General features: G+C 43.7%; 1 protein-coding gene across 1 annotated transcript; it reads left to right on the top strand.

The window, feature by feature from the left end:
- Positions 1–1,495: 1,495 nt before the first annotated feature.
- LOC125527033 (double-stranded RNA-binding protein 1-like) lies at positions 1,496–4,779 on the top strand. The gene is made up of 4 exons (XM_048691613.2): positions 1,496–1,892; positions 2,450–2,700; positions 3,957–4,359; positions 4,451–4,779. Exons 1-2 carry the CDS (start codon positions 1,644–1,646, stop codon positions 2,492–2,494), a joined length of 294 nt encoding a protein of 97 aa, XP_048547570.1. The 5' UTR covers positions 1,496–1,643; the 3' UTR covers positions 2,495–2,700; positions 3,957–4,359; positions 4,451–4,779.
- Positions 4,780–23,828: the final 19,049 nt, after the last annotated feature.

Here is a 23,828-nt window from a genome sequence, read left to right as displayed (position 1 = left end):
TTCAGGCCCAGCTGGTCGATCCGTGACAATTTCCGAGAACGTCATCAGAAATCCGTCATGGACTAACAGGTTTCTTGTAGTGTGTCATGTGCTATATTGATGGTGAGTTATTATATGACTATGGATGATAAGTTATTATATGACTAAGATGATGAGGAGGAGGCCATACTATTTGCTATGTGCTAGAATGATGATGAGTTATTATATATATGACTATGGATGATGAGTTGTTATATGACTACGGATGATGACGAGGAGTAATTATTATATGACTACGGATGATGAGTTGTTATACTTGGGATCCCAACATCACATCGTCCTACTAATTCAACTTGCTCACTTGGATCCGTCCACTTTAATCTAATATATGTTTCTTACACAACTCTTCATTGCTACTGTATAAAAAATTATATAACCGTGTATAAAAATATAGTATAAAAGCAAGGAGATGAAATACGCACTAATACTAGTGGCGTGGGGAAATAACATACGCTTCAGCTATTTAGAATAGCGTGAGCTAAAACCCCCACTATTACAAAAAGTTAGCTGTAGCGCCCTACTACTAACGCGGGGCCCGAGCTACTGCTAGGCCTTTGACCCACGCTACCGCTAGGGTTTTCCCTAATAGTGTTTATCGTGGCTGCCGACGAAGTGGTTGACGACTACGGCCCCAGGGAGTGTGGGCGGCGCTTCCATGATATGAGCGACCCCGAGGATCCACGTACGGTCGCTGAGAACCACTTGGAGCCACTGTCAAACTTGCCCATCACTGTAGAGTGGAGTGAGGACGAGAGGAGAGGATGAGATTAGAGGTGGTGGTGCCCGGACCAAGGATAGGATGTAGGGTCTGCCGATGAGGCTGCCCTGCTTAAATAGCTAGATTAACCGGCGTCGCTTCCACGCGCAGTGAGGTGGAGTAGGCTTCATGTTGTCCGCACTGAAGCAGCACCGGTTAGCCGTCCAGTCGTGTCGATCAGATTTGCAATTCATGTTGTCCAATCACGTCTGCTCTGGAGCGAAACGCGCGGCAAGGATTTTTGTGTGGATCCGAGAGGTGAGACGCCTATATGAAGGTATGGACGCCCATAAACCTTCTATCGGTTTGTTGGAGTTCGGACACCCGGACCGATCCCCGGATATTAAATGGACGGTTTTGGAGGGTTGAAGGCGTCCAGGCTGCCTCATACGCTACGGTTTGAGTGGCAGCGTGGGAGATACCCTAACGCTAGATACGCGGCATCCAATTGCACTTCTCTATCTCGTTTGGGTGTTCTTGTAAAAGTCAGTGACTTGTGTGTAATTCTCCTTTTCTTTGGAGTCCTACTTGTATGATGTACTGCACCACCGCTTAATGCAGATCTGGGTCCATCTTGTTCAAAATAAAAGAAAAAATAAGATAGAATTCGCACCTGTCCTACTTGTATGATGTACTGCACCACACCTCTGCTGAGCAGTGAGACCGCTGTCAACAAACTTCCAAGAGATTAATGGCTGCGGCAATTAATGAAGCCAAGCCAAGCCAAGCAGCGACGGGAGCCCCTAGGAGACACTCCCCATCCCCGTCCCCTGTTCGATTCCAGCCCCGGCAGTCGATCCCCATTCCAACCCATTCCTCCACTCCTCGACCTCGAGCAGCAGCGACCATGTCGTTCAAGGAGAGGCTGCACAATCTGTGCCAGCAGCGGCGGTGGGGGAAGCCGGAGTACACCGACCAGCGCGAGGGCCCGCAGCACGTGCCCACGTTCCGCGCCACCGTGGCCGTCAACGGCGCCGAGTTCCGCTCGCCAGACGGGCCCGGGTCCGGCTCCCGCACGGTCAAGCAGGCGCTGGACCTCGCCGCCAAGGCCGCCTTCGAGAGCCTCTCCGCTCCACCCACGCCTCCCCTGGCCCCGGTGAATGTATGCGCCAGATGCATTCCCTAGCTAGGGTTAGGGTGCATCCGATCTATCCGATCCGGTGAGCCAACTCCATCTTCTTTGTTATTACACTACTATACTATGCAACTGGTCTCAGCGCTTCTTCTTGTCGGAAGGAATCCCACCGAGACTTCAGATTTTGTTCAAAGATTTTAGGGGTCCACATTAGGTGCATTTTGTTGATTCCCTCGCTCTTTTAGGGGTCCACATGCCTCGCTCTTTTTCTTCCTGATGAATTCGTTCTCTGTTTGTCTGAAGTTTTAGTTCAGCTAGCACGTCCACACAGCATCTGCTCTTAGGATTCGGGCTGCTTATGATGAGTAGAGCATTTGCACATCTGTTGACACAGAAAATTTCTTGGAAATTGATCCTTTTCTTTTTCTTTTCTGTTATCTTGAATTCTTGATTGTCCTTTACTACTTGTGTAGTTATATCATGCATCCCCTTGTACCTAAAATTGTTTTTATTCCATCGATCATGCCGTTGTCATGTTTCTGCTATATCTGTTGTACTCACTACTTTTTGTACTGCAGAAACGCAACTTCCTTACAAGTCTCATTTGCAAGATTATGCTCTGAAGATACACAAATGTTTGCCTTCATATCACACCATTCTGAGTGGTCCACCTCATGCACCTCTGTTCAAGTCAACAGTGACCATAGCTGGGCGAACATTTGACTGTCCGCAAGACTACGGCAGAAAAAAGGAGGCAGAATCCGCTGCGGCAAGAGTTGCCTTCCTCTCATTAACTCAAGAAGCAAAACCATCAGAGCAAATGCTGCTGGTTAGTTCCACCTTTTTTTTAATTCTTATGGGATGGTTTTAATTTGCACGGCCTCACTTATATACCAGCATTAACATCCATTGGCTTTTATCTGTATTATTAGTCAACATGTTTATCTCCCACCTTGGATTTCAATATTCAAGAACTGGGTAAAATTAAAATTGATTCACTGACTTCATTTAAAGAGAATTTACAAATTTGACTATCTTATTGACTGTTCAGCCAAATCAAGGGAGACATTTTAAGAAGCAAAAAAAGATGCATGTTGGTGAGCTTGATTTTCAACATTCCGGACACAATAAGTAATTTAAATTCCTGAAATCAAGCTTCATAGTTTTTTGCAGTATCTTTTTTTAATATCTGCCAAAAAAGTTGTTAGGGATATTATTTAACCCGTTCTTGTTCATTAAGATTATAGAGTATGTGTTAGATACCAGTGTAGCTCAGGTACATTTTGATAGTGTATCACATTATTAACCCTATAACCCGACCACTAAAGCATAAATTCCCTAAAAAAAATGACAGCCTAATGCCACTAGCCTATGCATACTCTATCATGTATCGTATATCCTTCACTATGAAAATGCTAACCTCATTAACATTTAAGGTTATTTGATAAAATTTGACCTGAGATCCCATTGCTAAACATAATAAAAAATGTAAACAATCAATATTTCACAAAATCAAGTAAGACTTCTTATGTTGGTGGGACCAAGCAAGACTGGTTGGTATTTGGGCATTCGGCATGAGTCGATTGCATCTTGTGTGAAGTCATCACGGGATTGATCCCCACCTAAAACACATGGTTTCAGTTGTGATCCTTCTGAGATGATGGTGATAAATAATAATGTTGTCATCTCTACCATATTTACATTTTGTATATTCATTAGGTGATAATTTCTGTGAATATTTTGACCTTTTCCATTCTTTTGTTGTTTTGCCCTTTTGCTATATACTTTACTCGTATACGATGCTTTAAATTGTGCTGTGTATATTGCTTTGTATATTGTATTTAAAGTATACTCTTTTATTCAATTGCTTCCTATATCTTAATTTTGTCCTCTTCAATGCACAACCTCTCTTGGACAGCATATTAATCTCAATGAACTCTACTTTAAAATTGGTCGTATTGTGCATGTCGCACATATACATACTGCTACCAGTTTACATTTGCATGTATTTGACATCGATTATTGTGTTACCTCTCTTTGTATTTATCTTGATATTTCCACTCATATGGTTTGCCCATTTTACAGATAACTATGTTGGCTCTGGTATTCATCTTCCTGTCGCTGAAACAAAAGCTCTTGACGATCCTATCCAATCTGTTGAGGTGCAACATGATAAACCAGCTACTCCGGAACAAAGCATTACGGCTGAAATAAAGGACTTGGTGAAGAAGTTGCTCCCGTTGGTCTCGGCGCTACCAACCAATACTTGCAGCATTGCGGCAACAAGTACAGAGCCAAGCGCCGACGCGGCGACAGCAGCAACTGCGATGCCTGTTACTGGTGCTGGATGCGGCTGCTCAAAGCCAACTGTCCAAATTCAGGTCTACCGATGCCATCCTGAACTGGTGTTGCCAGAAGGGGCAGCGGAGCTCTCCTTTAGCAATGACGAGTGGGTGGCCGTGAGCCTACCCCCCCATCAACCCTGAAGGTATTCTGTGCTTAGCATTCATCACTTGTTTGTCAGTATTTCAGTATCTATTTCTCTCTGCTTGGTTCGCTACTCAAGTTGTTTCTTTCAGTGTCCAGATTCTATATGCAGGTATAGTGTTGCAGCTTAGGTCCCTAGGAGATGCAGCCAATGCACCGGTCAAGCATGTTGTACCTTCCAAGGCCTCTTGTGTTGTGCTAGTAAGCTAGTCAAACATCACTGTAGTATGTGCCTCTTCGATTCGACATGCATGGTTAAGGTGACTGGTGTAATTTATGCTATGTAGCTGATGGTGTGTACTTGGTCAACTATCTCACTAGCTAAACCTGGATTATTTATGTTGTCACCAAGTTGTCACTTTGAATTTACAAGACTGCAACTTTATTTATTGGCACTATTTGGAGGTTTTGATCTACAGTATCCTCCGGTGCTGATATGGATCTCTCTGTTTAGAGGGCCTCCAGTGCTGATATGTCGGCAGGCCTTTGCCTGTATTTTTATTTTTTTTTGCCCCATTTTTCTCTATTTTGCATCCCTATTGCTCTCTGCAGCACATTCTTATCTCGGGATATGGAGCACATTTTTTTATTTTAGGAGAATACCATACTCCTTTTTGCCATATGTTTTTAATGTTTTGATGTGCTTGACATCAATAAATGCATCAGTTTTATAAAAAGATAATTCCCATTGCAAAAGGTACAGCTAGAAGGGTTTTAATGTGTGCAATTTCATCCTGAATTCCCAGATAATTGGGAGCCCAATTAGGAAAAATGTATGACTATCACATTTGGGCAAATGGACAATGAAGAAATAAATGATCCCTGGTTTCAAACACCTGCAGTCCACACATGACACAAGAGTAATCTTCAATGGAAAAAAATTATATGAAGAAGAGCCCTGGTGTTCAGTCTGTTTTGGATCATTAACTAGAAGACAATTTTGTGCTTCAGTTGACAGCATGTTTTCCAGGCCCATTTAGCACAGGAAATACCACAACTTCAGGCAATAGCGCTTCAACCGTGATATTATCAAATAAAGTGCTCCGCGCTCCACAGCATGCTCCACGAAACTCGCCATATTTTCATCTTATCCCGTCACTTTGGGGAAGGTTCACGAGGTGTTCTCGTCGGAGTTCATGCCACTCCTTGCCTAGATCATCCTCCTCAAGATACATGGTATAGCAATACATAAAGACGTTTGTTCAGAAATATTATGAACCGAGATATCGCAAATGCCATGGTGGACATGCACCCGGAGTGGTAAAATGTAGCTCCAAGGTGTTTTTCATCTTCTTCCATTACTCCGACTCTTCCTCTGTTTATTCTAACAGAACTGACTTGTTTTATTGATCTGTAATACACAGAGGAATTGGGATGCTCCAAGATCCAACGTAGTGACCAACTGATATCCGATTTGTCGCCTTGCTAAAGCACGTGGATAAAAAATTGATTATCTAAATTCATGGTTGGGTGTAACCTCAGGAAATGTACGTCTTTTAATATGAATCTCCTTGATTGCTGCCCCAAAGAAACCTGATGAGCCACTATGAATATCAACTATAACCGCGGCACAATCAGATGGAATAGAAATCTTGGACTGCCCCCATATCTTTGGCCAAGCACAAGAGTTCTCCTATTGTCCACCATTAGAAAAGATAGGAAGCAAAAAGCCTCAAAAGCTCGCACTTCGGAAAAAAGTTAAAAAGTACACTTCCATAATGGAAAAATATATAATATTTTTCAAAAGAGGTCATGTATAAGAATATGTTTGTTCATATACCTTCAAAAAATATATATTCATGTATGTGCACCAAAAAAGAGAAAAAAGTTAACAAAAAAAAGTAATACATAAGCATGTATAAAAATTAAGAAAAATAAGTTAAAAAGTAAAAAAATGTTCAAAAAACAAAAATCAATAAAATAATAAAAAGACAAACAGCCGAACAAAACGTGGGTTGGTCCGACGACGGAGATTAGAACCCTCACACTCACCTTTGATTCAAGCCACATTATCCAACTGGGAACAATTACATCCTGTACCCACTTATGTTTGCTTTTTTCTTTTCGGCGTATGTCAGGTTTTCGTTATTTCTGGGAACCTTCTATATGCCTTCCCATCTGATTTTATTTCTGTTTTTTTTGTCTAGCCTGTTTTTCTTCTTTTTTATTTTTTTGTTTTTATACTTTGACTTTGTTTTTGTTTTGTATTTATATTTTATCTTCTTAATTCATTTCTTTTCAAATTCACGCACCTTTTTAAGTTCACAAACTTTGTTAAAATTCCTGAGCATTTTAAAAATTGATGAACTTTTTCGAATTTGCAAAAAAAATCTGATCTATGAACTTTTTCTCAAATGTGTGAACTCTTTTCAAATTCGCAAACTTGTTTTTGAATCTATAAATATTTCTTACAAAGTCACGAAACTTCTAAACCCATGAACTGGCTTTTCAAATCCGAGAATTGTTTTCGAATTCGTGAAAATTTTCAAATCAATGAATATTTTCATGTTTGAGATTTATTTTACAAACCAATGAACATTTTTAAAATTTGCGTATGTTTTTCAAATGCGCATAATTTTTCCAAAGATGTGAACCTTTTCTAAAACCCGTGAACATTTTTCGAATGTGTGTAATATCCAAACTTTTGTGGAATCTATGAAATGCGTAAAAAAAATCCAAAATCTTGAAAAAAAATTAAATGCATGAACGTTTTCCAAATCTGCACATATTTTCAGATTTGCAAAGACTTTATGAAATCCCGAATATTCTTGAATCCTGTTAAAACATTTTTCAAATATGCAAACCTTTTCATATTCGCGAACTTTATCTGTATTCATGTTTTTTAGTTTATGAATCTTTTTTTCTCGAATACGCTAAGATAGCGTATCATTGCATTGATAGGAGGGGAGAAACAAGTACAGAGTTCAGGGTTGGGTCGTGGTCTCGTACACACGAATGGCGAGACAAGGACCCAAGGAGAGCAGAAGACAGAGGGGATGCTCAGCCCCAAAACAGCAAAATCAGGTTACAAGATTGCGAGTGTTCATCCCTCTGGCTCCGGCCGCGGCCCAGGAGCGAGCTTCGTCTTTGATGGCCATAATGAGAGCAGCGGTTGAAGGTGCAACTTTGTCGAAGATGATCGCGTTCCGGTGCCTCCAAAGCGACCAGGCCGTGAGGGCGGCAATGGTGGCTAGGCCTCGACGGCGAGAGGCGGGGGTGAGATCCATGGCAGCAGAAAGCCAGACAAAGTAGCTCGAGGAGCCATCGGGGGCAGCAGTTGTGGGGGAGCATCATGAGAGGATCTCATGCCAGGTGATGCGCGCGAAGACGCATGATACGTCTCCAATGTATCTATAATTTTTGATTGCTCCATGCTATATTATCTACTGTTTTGAACTATATTGGGCTTTATTTTCCACTTTTATATTATTTTTGGGACTAACCTATTAACCGGAGGCCCAACCCAGAATTGTTGTTTTTTCCCTATTTCAGTGTTTCGGATAAACAGAATATCAAACGGAGTCCAAACGGAATAAAATCTTCGGAAACGTGATTTTCTCACCGAACGTGATCCAGGAGACTTGGACCCTACTGCAAGGGATCAAAGAGGTGGTCACGTGGGTGGGGGGCGCCCCCCCCCCTAGGGCGTGCCCCTGCCTCGTGGGCCCCTCGGTGCTCCACCGATGTACTCCTTCCTCCTATATATACACATGTACCCCCAAACGATCAGAACAGGAGCCAAAAACCTAATTCCACCGCCGCAACTTTCTGTATCCACGAGATCCCATCTTGGGGCCTGTTCCGGAGCTCCGCCGGAAGAGGGCCATCATCACGGAGGGCTTCTACATCATCATAGACCCTCCGATGAAGTGTGAGTAGTTTACCTCAGACCTTCGGGTCCATAGTTAGTAGCTAGATGGCTTCTTCTCTCTCTTTGAATCTCAATACAAAGTTCTCCCCCTCTCTTGTGGAGATCTATTCGATGTAATCTTCTTTTTGCGGTGTGTTTGTTGAGACCGATGAATTGTGGGTTTATGATCAAGTCTATCTATGAATAATATTTGAATCTTCTCTGAATTCTTTTATGCATGATTGGTTATCTTTGCAAGTCTCTTCGAATTATCCGTTTGGTTTGGCCAACTAGATTGGTAGTTCTTGCCATGGGAGAAGTGCTTAGCTTTGGGTTCGATCTTGCGGTGTCCTTACCCAGTGACAGAAGGGGCAGCAAGGCACGTATTGTATCGTTGCCATCGAGGATAACAAGATGGGGTTTATTTCATATTGCATGAATTTATCTCTCTACATCATGTCATCTTGCTTAAGGCGTTACTCTGTTTTTAACTTAATACTCTAGATGCATGCTGGATAGCGGTCGATGAGTGGAGTAATAGTAGTAGATGCAGAATCGTTTCGATCTACTTGTCACGGGCGTGATGCCTATATACATGATCATGCCTGGATATTCTCATAATTATGCTCAATTCTATCAATTGCTCAACCGTAATTTGTTCACCCACCGTAGAATACTTATGCTCTTGAGAGAAGCCACTAGTGAAACCTATGGCCCCCGGGTCTATTCTCATCATATCAATCTCCATCACTTTTATATTGTTTTTCTATTTACTTTGCTTTTACTTTTTACTTTGCATCTTTATATCAAAAATACCAAAAATATTCTATCTATCAGATCTCACTCTCGTAAGTGACCGTGAAGGGCTTGACAACCCCTAATCGCATTGGTTGCGAGTAGCGATCGCTTTGTGCAGGTATGAGGGACTTGAGCGTGAGCTCCTACTGGATTGATACCTTGTTTCTCAAAAACTGAGGGAAATACTTACACTACTCTGCTGCATCATCCCTTCCTCTTCGGGGAAAACCAACGCAAGCTCAAGACGTAGCAAGAAGAATTTCTGGCGCCGTTGCCGGGGAGTCTACGCAAAAAGTCAATATACCAAGTACCCATCACAAACCCTATCTCTCGCATTACATTATTTGCCATTTGCCTCTCGTTTTCCTATCCCCCTAATTCACCCTTGCCGTTTTATTCGCCCTCTCTCTCTATCCTCCCTCTCTGTTTGCCTCTTTTGTCCGTTTGCCTTTTTGTTTACTCGTGTGTTAGATTGCTTGTTTATCGCGATGGCTCAACCAGGATTTGGTGATCTTCACCTGAAAAGGTTGGAGGAAATCGAAAACAACGTTAGGAAGTTTATGGTTTTGCAATTTGAGCATAATAATTTCTTTAGAAACGAGCTTAAGGAACAAAAATGTTCTATGAGTTATATGAATAAAAAGCTTGATGATATGTCTAAAGAATTTGAGAGTATAAGATCCCAGATTGCTCGTCTAGAGAAGATGACTGCTGAAATTTCAGATATGCAAGCCACCTTAGTCAATAAGATGGCCGCTAAACCGAATACCTATGAAAATCAAGATGAAGATCTAAAAGTTATTGATGTGTCTCCAATTAAATCTTTATTTTTCAATATGAATCTTGATGAAACTGAATATGATCTTCCTTTACCTAGAAGGCGTTCTAAAAATTCGAAGTGTTTAGATCTTAATGATGAAATTGATGAAAGTGGGATTGAAAGAAATAAAAATCTAGATGTTGCTAAACCCACTATATTGGATTTCAAGGAATTTAATTATGGAAGTTGCTCTTTGGTTGATTGTATTTCCTTGTTGCAATCCGTGCTAAATTCTCCACATGCTTATAGTCGAAATAAAGCCTTCACCGAACATATTGTTGATGCCTTGATGCAATCTTATGAACAAAGACTTGAGTTGAAAGTTTATATCCCTAGAAAACTCTATGATGAGTGGGAACCAACTATTAAAATTAAAATTAAAGATCATGAGTTTTATGCTTTGTGTGATTTGGGTGCTAGTGTCTCTACTATTCCCAAGACTTTGTGTGATTTACTAGATTTCCGTAATTTTGATGATTGCTCTCTAAACTTGCATCTTGCGGATTCCACTATTAAGAAACCTATGGGAAGAATTAATGATGTTCTTATTGTTGCAAATAGGAATTATGTGCCCGTATATTTCATTGTTCCTGATATAGATTGCAATCCTTCTTGCCCTATTATTCTTGGTAGACCTTTCCTTAGAACGGTTGGTGCGATTATTGATATGAAGGAAGGGAATATTAGATTTCAATTTCCATTAAAAAAGGGCATGGAACACTTTCCAAGAAAGAAAATAAAATTACCATATGAAACTATCATGAGAGCCACTTATGGATTGCCTACCAAAGATGGCAATACCTAGATCTATTCTTGCTCGTTATGCCTAGCTAGGGGCGTTAAACGATAGCGCTTGTTGGGAGGCAACCCAATTTTATTTTTATTCCTTGATTTTTGCTCCTGTTTAGTAATAAATAAATTATTTAGCCTCTGTTTTGGTTGTGTTTTTTGTGTTTAATTAGTGTTTGTGCCAAGTTGAACCGTTGGGAAGACTTGGGGAAAGTCTTGTTGAACTTGCTGTAAAAAACGGAAACTTTAGCGCTCACGAGAACTGCTCTCATTTTTATTTGAAGAGTGATATTTAGTTAATCACTTTTGCAGATGATTAATAGATAAATTCCTCACGTCCAAAAATTTATTTTAGAATTTTTGGGGTTCCAGATCTTGCGCTAGCTACAGATTACTACAGACTGTTCTGTTTTTGACAGATTCTGTTTTTCGTGTGTTGTTTTCTTATTTTGATGAAGCTATGGCTAGTAAAATAGTTTATAATCCATAGAGAAGTTGGAATACAGTAGGTTTAACACCAATATAAATAAATAATGAGTTCATTACAGTACCTTGAAGTGGTCTTTTGTTTTCTTTCGCTAACGGAGCTCACGAGTTTTCTATTTTGAGTTTTGTGTTGTGAAGTTTTCAAGTTTTGGGTGAATTCTTTTGATGGATCATGGAACAAGGAGTGGCAAGAGCCTAAGCTTGGGGATGCCCATGTCACCCCCAAGATAATCCAAGGATACCAAAAAGTCAAAGCTTGGGGATGCCCCGGAAGGCATCCCCTCTTTCGTCCACTTCCATCGGTAATTTACTTGGAGCTATATTTTTATTCACCAACATGATATGTGTTTTGCTGGGAGCGTCTTGTATTATTTGTGTCTTTGTTTGTTAGTATGCCACAATCATCCTTTCTGTACACACCTTTTGAGAGAGCCATACATGAATTAAAATTTGATAGAATACTGTATGTGCTTCACTTATATCTTTTGAGCTAGATAATTTTGCTCTATGTGCTTCACTTATATCTTTTGAGCTAGATAATTTTGCTTTATGTGCTTCACTTATATCTTTTGAGCTAGATAATTTTTCTCTATGTGCTTCACTTATATCCTTTGAGCTAGATAGTTTTGCTCTATGTGCTTCACTTATATCCTTTGAGCTAGATAGTTTTGCTCTATGTGCTTCACTTATATCCTTTGAGCTAGATAGTTTTGCTCTATGTGCTTCACTTATATCTTTTGAGCTATATAATTTTGATCTATGTGCTTCACTTAGATCTTTTAGAGCACGGTGGTGGATTCGTTTTAAAGAAACTATTGATCTCTCATGCTTCACTTAAATTAATTTGAGAGTCTCTTAATAGCATGGTAATTTGCCTAATAATAATATGCTTGGTATTCAAGATTGGTGAAACTTTCTTTTGAGTGTGTTGAATACTAACAAAAGATTGAAGCATGATAATTGTTTTGAGATATGGAGGTGATAATATTAAAGTCATGCTAGTTGAGTAGTTGTGAATTTAAAGAATACTTGTGTTGAAGTTTGTGATTCCCATAGCATGCACGTATGGTGAACCGTTATGTGATGAAGTCGGAGCATGATTTATTTATTGATTGTCTTCCTTATGAGTGGCGGTCGGGGATGAGCGATGGTCTTTTCCTACAAATCTATCCCCCTAGGAGCATGCGCGTAATACTTTGCTTTGATAACTTCTAAATTTTTGCAATAAGTATATGAGTTCTGTATGACTAATGTTGAGTCCATGGATTATACGCACTCTCACCCTTCCACCTTTGCTAGCCCCTCTCATACCGCGCAACTTTCGCCGTTATCATACACCTACTATATACCTTCCTCAAAACAGCCACCATACCTACCTATTATGGCATTTCCATAGCCATTCCGAGATATATTGCCATGCAACTTTCCACCATCTAGTTCATCATGACACATCCATCATTGTCATATTGCTTAGCATGATCATGTAGTTGACATAGTATTTGTGGCAAAGCCACCGTTCATAATTCTTTCATACTTGTCACTCGTGATTCATTGCATAACCCGGTACACCGCCGAAGGCATTCATATAGAGTCATACTTTGTTTTAGTATCGAGTTGTAATCATTGAGTTGTAAATAAATAGAAGTGTGATGATCATCATTCAATAGAGCATTGTCCCAAAAAAGGAGAAAGGCCAAAGAAAAAAAAGGCCCAAAAAAATAAGGGGCAATGCTACTATCATTTTTTTTCCACACTTGTGCTTCAAAGTAGCACCATGATATAGCAAGTCTCATATATTGTGCTTCAAAGTAGCACCATGTTCTTCATATAGAGAGTCTCATATGTTGTCACTTTCATATACTAGTGGGGATTTTACATTATAGAACTTGGCTTGTATATTCCAATGATGGGCTTCCTCAAATTGCCCTAGGTCTTCGTGAGCAAGCAAGTTGGATGCACACCCACTAGTTTCTTTTGTTGAGCTTTCATACATTTATAGCTCTAGTGCATCCGTTGCATGGCAATCCCTACTAACTCACATTGATATCTATTGATGGGCATCTCCCTAGCCCGTTGATACGCCTAGTCGATGTGAGACTATCTTCTCCTTTTTGTCTTCTCCACAACCACCATTCTATTTGTTGGAAATATGCCCTAGAGGCAATAATAAATTAGTTATTATTATATATTTCATTGTTCATGATAATCGTTTATTATCCATGCTAGAATTGTATTGATAGGAAACTTAGATACATGTGTGGATACATAGACAACACCATGTCCCTAGTATGCCTCTAGTTGACTAGCTTGTTGATCAATAGATGGTTACAGTTTCCTGACCATGGACATTGGATGTCGTTGATAACGGGATCACATCATTAGGAGAATGATGTGATGGACGAGACCCAATCCTAAGCCTAGCACAAAGATCGTGTAGTTCGTATGCTAAAGCTTTTCTAATGTCAAGTATCATTTCCTTAGACCATGAGATTGTGCAACTCCCGAATACCGTAGGAGTGCTTTGGGTGTGCCAAACGTCACAACGTAACTGGGTGGCTATAAAGGTACACTACAGGTATCTCCGAAAGTATCTGTTGGGTTGGCATGAATCGAGACTGGGATTTGTCACTCCGTGTAACGGAGAGGTATCTCTGGGCCCACTCGGTAGGACATCATCATAATGTGCACAATGTGACCAAGGAGTTGATCACGGGATGATGTGTTACGGAACGAGTAAAGAGACTTGCCGGTAACGAGATTGAACAAGGTATCGGGATACCGACGATCGAATCTCGGCCAAGTATCATACCGCTAGACAAAGGGAATTGTATACGGGATTGATTGAATCCTTGACATCGTGGTTCATCCGATGAGATCATCGTGGAACATGTGGGAGCTAACATGGGTATCCAGATCCCGCTGTTGGTTATTGGCCGGAGAGTTGTCTCGGTCATGTCTGCATGGTTCCCGAACCCGTAGGGTCTACACACTTAAGGTTCGATGACGCTAGGGTTATAGGGAATAGATATACGTGATTACCGAATGTTGTTCGGAGTCCAGGATGAGATCCCGGATGTCACGAGGAGTTCTGGAATGGTCCGGAGGTAAAGATTTATATATGGGAAGTCCTGTTTTGGTCGCCGGAAAAGTTTCGGGTTTTATCGGTAATGTACCGGGACCACCGGGAGGGTCCCGGTGGTCCACCAAGTGGGGCCACCAGCCCCGGAGGGCTGCATGGGCCAAGTGTGGGAGGGGACCAGCCCCAGGTGGGCTGGTGCGCCCCCCCACAAGGGCCCAAGGCGCCTAGGGTTTGGGGAGGGGGCGCCTCCACCTAGCTTGGGGGGCAAGTTTCCCCTCTCCCCCCCTTGGCCGCCACCCTAGATGGGTTTGGGGCTGCCGCACCCCTTGGGGTGGAAACCCTAAAGGGGGCGCACCCCCTCCCTCTCCCCTATATATACTTGAGGACTTTGGGGCTACCAACACATGAGTTTTGACCTCTCCATGGCGCAACCCTGCCTCTCTCCCTACTCCTCTCCCGCGGTGCTTGGCGAAGCCCTGCAGGATTGCCACGCTCCTCCACCACCACCACGCCGTCGTGCTGCTGCTGGATGGAGTCTTCCCCAACCTCTCCTTCTCCCCTTGATGGATCAAGGCGTAGGAGACGTCACCGGGCTGCACGTGTGTTGAACGCGGAGGTGCCGTCCGTTCGGCACTAGGATCTCCGGTGATTTGAATCACGACGATTACGGCTCCATCAACCCCGTTCACTTGAACGCTTCCGCTTAGAGATCTACAAGGGTATGTAGATGCACTCTCCTTCCCCTCGTTGCTAGATTACTCCATAGATTGATCCTGGTGATGCGTAAATTTTTTTTAATTTCTGCTACGTTCCCCAACAGTGGCATCATGAGCTAGGTCTATGCGTAGTTTCTATGCACGAGTAGAACACAAGTTGTTGTGGGCATCGATTTTGTCAATTTGCTTGCCGTTACTAGTCTTATCTTGATTCGGCGGCATCGTGGGATGAAGCGGCCCGGACCGACCTTACACGTACTCTTACGTGAGACTGGTTCCACCGACTGACATGCACTAGTTGCATAAGGTGGCTAGCGGGTGTCTGTCTCTCCCACTTTAGTCAGATCGGATTCGATGAAAAGGGTCCTTACGAAGGGTAAATAGAAATTGGCATATCACGTTGTGGTTTTCGCGTAGGTAAGAAACGTTCTTGCTAGAAACCTATCGCAGCCACGTAAAAACTTGCAACAACAATTAGAGGACGTCTACTTGTTTTTGCAGCATATGCCTTGTGATGTGATATGGCCAAAAGGATGTGATGAATGATATATGTGATGTATGAGATTGATCATGTTCTTGTAATAGGAATCACGACTTGCATGTCGATGAGTATGACAACCGGTAGGAGCCATAAGAGTTGTCTTTATTTATTTATGACCTGCGTGTCAACATAAACGTCATGTAATTACTTTACTTTATTGCTAAAGCGTTAGCCATAGTAGTAGAAGTAATAGATGACGAGACAACTTCAAGAAGACACGATGATGGAGATCATGATGATGGAGATCATGGTGTCATGCCGGTGACAATGATGATCATGGAGCCCCGAAGATGGAGATCGAGAGGAGCAAAATGATATTGGCCATATCATGTCACTATTTGATTGCATGTGATGTTTATCATGTTTTACATCTTATTTGCTTAGAACGACGGTAGCTTAAATAAGATGATCCCTCACTAAAATTTCAAGAAAGGTGTTCCCCCTAACTGTGCACCATTGTGAAGGTTCGTTGTTTCGAAGCACCACGTGATGATCGGGTGTGATAGATTCTAACGTTCGAATAGAACGGGTGTAAGCCAGATTTACACAGCAAAAACACTTAGGTTGACTTGACGAGCCTAGCATGTACAGACATGGCCTCGGAACACGGAAGACCGAAAGGTCGAGCATGAGTCGTATAGAAGATACGATCAACATGAAGATGTTCACCGATGTTGACTAGTCCGTCTCACGTGATGATCGGACACGACCTAGTTGACTTGGATCATGTTTCACTTAGATGACTAGAGGGATGTCTATCTGAGTGGGAGTTCATTAGATGAACTCAATTATCATGAACATAGTCTAAATTGTCTTTGCAAATATGTTGTAGATAAATAGCTCATGTTGTAGCTCCCTGTTTCAATACGTTCCTAGAGAAAGATTAAGTTGAAAGATATTGTAAGCAATGATGTGCAAACCCCTACAACGTCGTCTGTGGATGTTGTGAACACCTGACAGACACGTCCTGATGACTACTTGATAGTTTAGTGCACCATACTTTACGGCTTACAATCGGGATCCCAATGACGTTTTAAACGCCATAGAACATATGAGATGTTCCAAGAGCTGAAATTGGGATTTCAGGCTCATGCCCGTGTTGAGAGGTGTGAGACCTCTGAAAAGTTCTTTAGCCAACAAGATGGAGGAGAATAGCTCAGCTAGTGAGCATGTGCTCAGAATGTCTGGGTGCTACAATCACTTAAATCAAGTGGGAGTTAAACTTCCAGATAAGATAGTGATTGATAGAGTTCTCTAGCCACTGTCACTAAGCTACTAGATCTTCGTGATGAACTATGACATGCAAGGGATGGAGTTGATCCCGGAGCTGTTCGCGGTGCTTAAGACCGTAAAGGGTAGAAATCAAGAAGGAGCATCAAGTGTTGATGGTTTAACAAGACCACTGGTTTCAAGAAGGGCAAGGGCTAGAAGGGAAACTTCATGGATGGCAAACCAGTTGCCGCTCCAGTGAAGGAACCCAAGGTTGAACCCAAACCCGAGACTAAGTGCTTCTATTGTAAGGGGAACGGTCACTGGTAGCGGAATTACCCCAAATGCATGGTAGATAAGAAGGCTGGCAACTTCAACAAAGTATATACGTGTTATTAATGTGTACCTCGCTAGTACTCCTGGTAGCACCTGGGTATTGGATACCGGTTTAGTTGCTATTACTGGTGACTTGAAGCAAAAGCTATGGACTAAACAGAGACTGGCTAAGGGCGAGGTGACGATGTGTGTTGGAAGTGTTTCCAAAGTTGATGAGATCACCATCGCACGCTCCATCTGCCTTCGGGATTAGTATTGAACCTAGATACATGTTATCAGGTGTCTACGTTGAGCATGAATATGATTAGATCATGTTCATTGCAATATGGTCATTCATTTAAGTTAGAGAATAATGGTTATTCTGTTTTACATGAATGATACCTTTCATGGTCATGCACCCTATGTGAATGGTTAATTGAATCTCGGTCGTGGTAATACACATGTTCACGCCAAAAGATGTAGAGTTAATAATGATAGTACCACTTTCTCGTGGCACTACCGCTTAAGTCATATTGGCGTAAGATGCATGAAGAAACTCCATGTCGATGGATGTTTGGAGTCACTTGATTTTGAATCTCTTGACACATGCGAGCCATGCCTCATGGGCAGGATGACTAAGACCCCGTTTTCGGGTACAATGAAACGGGCAAGTGACTTGTTGGAGATCATGCATGCTGATGCGTGTGATCCAATGAGAATTGAAGCGTGCAGTGGATATCGCTATTTTCTCATCTTCACTGACGATTTGAGTAGATATAGGTATATCTACTTAATGAAGCACAAGTCTGAAACGTTTGAAGAGTTCAAGCGGTTTCAGAGTGAAGTTAAGAATCATCATAACAAAGAAGATCATGTTCCTACGATCTGATCAAAAGGGGATTTTCTGAGTTATGAGTTTGGCAATCACTTAAGACATTGTGGAATTGTTTCGCACTTGAAGCCACCTAAACACCACAAGGTAATGGTGTGTCCGGACGTCGTGATCAAACCTTATGAGATATGGTGCGATTTATGATGTCTCTTACCAATCTACCGTTTTCATTTTGAGGTTATGTGTTAGAGACAGCTGCATTCACTTTAGATAGGACACCATCTAAGTCCGTTGAGATGACGTCGTATGAACATTGGTTTGGTAAGAAACCAAAGTTGTCGTTTCTTAATGTTTGGGGCTGTGATGCTTAAGGCTTCAGCTGGAGAAGCTCGAACCCAAAGCGGACAAACACATCTTCATAGGATACCCAAAGGTGACAGTAGGGTATACCTTCTATCTCAGATCCGAGGGCAAATTGTTTGTCACTAAGAACGGGTCCTTTCTCGAGAAGGAGTTTCTCTCGAAAGAATTGAGTGGGAGGAAGATAGAACTTGATGAGGTTGTTGAACCTTTACTTCAACCAGAGAGTGATGCAACACAGAAAGATGTTTTCTGTCGAGCCTACGTCTGTTGAAGAGGAAGTTAATGATAGTGATCATGAAGCTTCAGATCAAGTTGCTATCGAACCTCGTAGGTCGACAAGGATATGTACTACTCCCGAGTGGTACGGTAATCCTGTCTTAGATATCATGTTGTTAGACAACAATGAACCTACGAGCTATGGAGAAGCGATGGTGGGCCCGTATTCCAACAAATGGTTAGAAGCCATGAAATCCGAGACAGGATCCATGTATCAGAACAAAGAATGGACTTTGGTGGACTTGCCCGATGATCGGCAAGCCATTGAGATAAATGGATCTTTAAGAAGAAGACGGATGTGGGCGGTAATGTTACCGTCTATGAAGCTCGACTTGTGGGAAAGAGTCTTTTCACAAGTTCAAGGATTTGACTACGATATGAATTTCTCACCCGTAGCGATGCTTAAGTCCGTCGGAATCATGTTAGCATTAGTTGCATTTTTCGATTATGAAATCTTACAGATGGATGTCAAAACAAGTTTTCTTACCAGTTTTCGTAAGGAAAGTTGTATGTGATACAATAAAAGGTTTTGACGATCCTAAGGATGCTAAAAGGTATGCTGGCTCCAGCAATCCTTCTATGGACTAGAGCAAGCATGTTGGAATCAGAATATATGTTTTGATGGAGTGATCAAAGCTTTTAGGTTTATACAATGTTTGCTAGAAACTTGTATTTACAAGAAAGTGAGTGGGAGCACTACAACATTTTTGATAAGTATATGTGGATGGCATATTGCTGATTCGAAATAATGTAGAATTTCTGGAAAGCATAAACGGTTGTTTGAAGAGTGTTTTTCAAAGGAAGACCTGGATAAAAGCTGCTTACATATTGGGCATCAAGATCTATAGATAGATCAAGATGCCTGATGATACTTTCAAAGAACGCACACCTTGACATGTTTTTGAAGGAGTTTAAAATAGATCAGTCAAAGAAGGGGTTCTTACCTGAGTTGTAAGGTCTGAAGTTGAGTAAGACTCAAAGAGATTGACCACGGCAGAAGAAAGAGGAAGGACGAAGGTCGTCCCCTATGCTTTTGTCATAGGCTCTATACGGTATGCCATGCTGAGTACCGCATGTCGTGGTTCTAACTCTGACAGTGATGTAGGGGGGTAAGTATGGAGAGGCGAGGTCTTAGCTATGGAGAGGTTGTAAGGACACAAGGTTTACGAGTTCAGGCCCTTCTCGGAAGAAGTAAAAGCCCTACGTCTCGGAGCCCGGAGGCGGTCGACTGGATTATGTGTGTATGAGTTACAGAGGTGCGAACCCTTGTCTCGGAGGAGGGGGTGGCTTATATAGAGTGCGCCAGGACCCCGGCCAGCCCACGTTACGAAGGGTTCAATGTACATTAAGGTAGGGCGTTACTGATAACGCTAGTAATAAAGTGCTATGATGACCATAAAAGCTACTTAATGACCGACCGTTAGCGTGCAGAGTGACTTTAGGTGTCCTGGCCGTCGAGTGGTTGGATCTTGGTCGAGTAATTGCTTCTTGGTCGAATGTCTTCGAGTCTGTCGAGTGGAACACCTCCAAGTCGATTGAAAGGTGATTTATTCTAGAGGTGTCCTTGGGTAGGGAAGTTAGGACAGGTCCGTGACCCTACCCTAGGTACATAGCTTCATCATTAGCCCCCGAATGGATCGAGGTTTGAGTGGGGAAGGAGTTGAGGACTTCTCCGACTCGTTTTCTATGCCGTGAGCATATCTTGTTTTGGATCAACGGACCTGAGTGATGACAGCAACTCCCTTTTCAGTCGCCTTGATCCATTCTTAATTCTTCGTCGAGTGGGTTTCTTTACTTGTAAGGCTCCGAGTGACGGTGCGGAGGAGATCTTTGGTCTGACAAGTTATTTGCTGCCCGCGGATTTAGTGGGATTCAAATTTTGGGAAGCGCGCAGGACGGGGGAGGCCGCAGTAATCAGACGAGATAGAGCGGAGCCGCCCCGATCCCCGCGCCACCTTTTTCGCCACGTATCGCTCGTGCGGTCGTTACGGGTTTTGACAGAGCCATCTGGGCCTACCTGTCAGCCACTCAGAAGCGGCCTCATATAAGGCGTTGGACCGGAGTCTCCCGAACAGTGCGCCCCATTATCTCTTTTCCTCCTCACGCCTCTTCTCTGCGCTCGCTCACGCTCCAGCGCCACCGTGCCACACGCGTCTCGTCGGCGACAATGGTGAAGGAGAAGACAGCGGCTCTGGAGCGGGCAAAGAAGGCGACGGCGAGGTCAAAGGGGAAGGCGATGAGCCGGGGCGGATCTTCCTCGTGGACTGGCCTGCCGAAGGGTTGGATCCAGGGCGACTGGATCCACTCGAGGATCTCCCAAGAAGACCTCGACGACCTGGCCGAGGGAGGGCTGATCCCCTACGACTCGGCACAGCTTTCGGGGAAGGAATCCGAGCCACAACCCCGGGAGGGTGAGCGCATTCTTCTTGCCACCCACGTCGACCGTGGGTTTTCCTTGCCTCCTCATCCTTTCTTCCGAGGGTTTCTGAACTTCTTTGGGGCTCAACTCCACCATTTTACCCCCAACTCAATCGTTTATCTTGCCGCATTCATTTCCTTGTGTGAGAACTTCTTGGGTTGTCGACCTCACTGGGGTCTTTTCAAGCATATTTTCACTTGTCGCTCCCAGACAGTGAAACGGCTAATCCGAGTGACGAGAGGACCCAAGTGATCCAGATGTGTGGGGGTCTTGGCATCCAGACGAGGGGAAAAAGCTCCTTTCCGGCCATGATTCTTCCCGATTCAGTTCGCGGATGGCAGTCGACCTGGTTCTACTGCAAAGACCAGTCGACGCCAGGGCAATCGATTGGCCTCCCTCCCTTTACCATGGACCGAGTGGAAAAACCCTCCCCTTTGAAGGTGCTCCCGGAGGAGAAGGTGCACGTGAAGGTGTTAGTCAACCGAGTGGTCCAGCTCATTCGTGACGGGTCACTGGTATGGATCTCTTGGAAGTCTTCCTTCAGCGGCGCATCCAGCCTCTCCAAGCCCGAGACCACCCGATGTGGATGTATTCGGGTCTAGAAGACTCCACTCGGATCTACCCGGAGGAGGTCGATGATGACACGCTGGAGAAGTGGCTGTCGAGCATTACCGGGAACAAAGACAATCCCAGAGGAGCCAGGAGAGTTCCCCCATTCGACCAGTTGCGTGCACCAGAGCAGGTCTGATTCTGAGTTTTTGCTTGTAATCCGAATTCACTCGCGCAACTGTCTGTATTGCGTCAACTGACTTTGTTCTCCCTGCTTTCTTTCAGGCCATTACTGAAATGTATTCGATGCCCAACGGGGAGCAAGAGCAAGCTCTGGAAGGCGAGGCGAGTGGCGGCGAAAGTGGCGAGTGGACTTCTGATGGTGAAGGAGATGGTGGAAGTGACGACTCAAGTGATGGGGAAGAAGTCGAGTCGCCTCCTCACATAGAGAGACGATCCAAGCTTGACCAAGAACGGCCGAGTGCCCGCGACAAGGCAACTACTCAGGCTGGCCAGTCTTCGAAGCGTCCTCGGGTCTCTTCACCAACCCCGACTGAGAAGGCGCCAAAGCACCCCAAAGTTGCAGAGCCGAAGACTCGGAAGGCGCTGCCAAAGATCAAGATCAATATCCCTGTCGCCTCCGCGTGAGTGTCTCTCCTTGTATTCACTCGACGCTCCGCGCTGTTTGTTTTTCTTGTTTTAACTAGACGAACTTTGAAATTGTTAGCGCTGCCACTTCCGGGACCTCAGCTTACAGGGATGATGATGAGGTGATGGAGGATGCGGTCACTTCTAATCCAGGTATGATTTCCGCCATACTATCTTTCTTTGGTCGATTCAACTACGTCGTGCATCATTGGGTGACGTGATTTTGGCAATTTGAACATTGCACAGCTCCCAACATTATTGACCTCCCTGATGATGATGAAGAGCCCGAGAGGTCTTTGACGAGGAAGAGTAGGCGAGCTCCTGCACGTGAGGCGCTACAGTCGACGCCGAGGGAGGAACCAGTCGTTCAGGACACTGGTGACGTCAATCGGGGTTCTGTTACCTTCGCGGAGCCCCTGTCGAGTGCCTTGCCTTCTTCTTCGACTGCTCAGGCCCCTGTTGACCCGCCTTCAGTTTTTGCGACCCATCATGTCCCATAGGACGAGGTGAATGCTGCTAGGGAAGCCATACGCCAGGCGGGCATTATGATGGAGAAGATGAAGATGGTGCGGGACGCTAGCCAAGCTGCCTATGATGCCAGCTCGGCTCTCCAGAGCAACGTTCAGGTTAGTCGGCTATCTGAAGATTCTTTCCGAAAATCTTTGCGTCTGTACACCCACTGGGTGCGTCGATTGAAGTTTTGGACTAGTGGAGACTACGGTGGATTGCTGGCAGTCGACTGTAGTCTTTGTATTTTGCCGACTGTATAAACCAAACTGGTAGTTTGTCTCTTCCACTCGACTTCGGCGGGCCGGTCGAGTGGGATCAGAACCGGTGGGGGCACGCTAAGTGCACCCACTGGGTATAGTCCCCGAGACTATGGTGGACTGCTGGCAGTCGACTGTAGTCTGAGTTCTACTTTCTTTCTCTCTTTTTTTTGAACTCGACTTCGGCGGGCCGGTCGAGTGGGATCAGAACCGGTGGGGGCACGCTAAGTGCACCCACTGGGTGTAGTCCCCGAGACTATGGTGGACTGCTGGCAGTCGACCGTAGTCTTAGTATTTATTGCCTTTGTTGTTTTTTTGCTGTAACGATAACTTCTCCCCTTTGATTTCAGAAATCTTGCGATCTTGGAGCTCGCTTTGCTGACTTGGAGAAGCAGCAGATTCAACTGAACCTTGATTTGGAGCTGGCCAGGACAGATCTGCAAAAGGTCAGAGACGGCGCCGCAGGTAAGACGATTTTGTCGACTGGCTAGTTTTTAGGCTTGAGTACCCTTCTGCTATTTCCGAATCAATCATCATTTCTTTGCAGAAAAACTGAGAGAAGCTCTGGCGAAGAAGGATCAGGACTTGGCTACTGCTCGTAAGGAGGCTGACGACAAGACCGCTCTGGCCGAACAGAAGCTGGCTTCGATCGGCCAGTTAGAAGAAGAGAATACCAGGCTGAAGACCGCTCTGAATGAAGCCAACAGGGAGTGTACATGTTGGAAGAAGGATAACCTCAACCTGAACGAAAAGATGGAAGGCATCGCTCGCAAGAGGGACGATCTGGAGATCTACTTGAGGAGCCTCGCCAAGAAGTTGTACATCAAGCTTGAAGGTGCACATTTAGTTCCGACTGGTGTTTTTTTTTGTGTCGACTCAGTGTATGAAAATTGACTTATCCTTGGATCGTGAAAGCAGAGTTTTGCCAGAACTTTGAAGAGGAGACTGGGCGGATCGAACCAGGTTTGGATCCAATCAACTCTCCCGTGAAAGATGAAACTACCATGAATCTG

Source organism: Triticum urartu, chromosome 3A (genome assembly GCF_056163025.1).
Source record: "Triticum urartu cultivar PI428250 chromosome 3A, HENAU_Tu73, whole genome shotgun sequence".
In the NCBI taxonomy this organism is placed as follows: Eukaryota; Viridiplantae; Streptophyta; class Magnoliopsida; order Poales; family Poaceae; genus Triticum; species Triticum urartu.
This window is presented reverse-complemented; position numbering and strand designations above follow the sequence as displayed.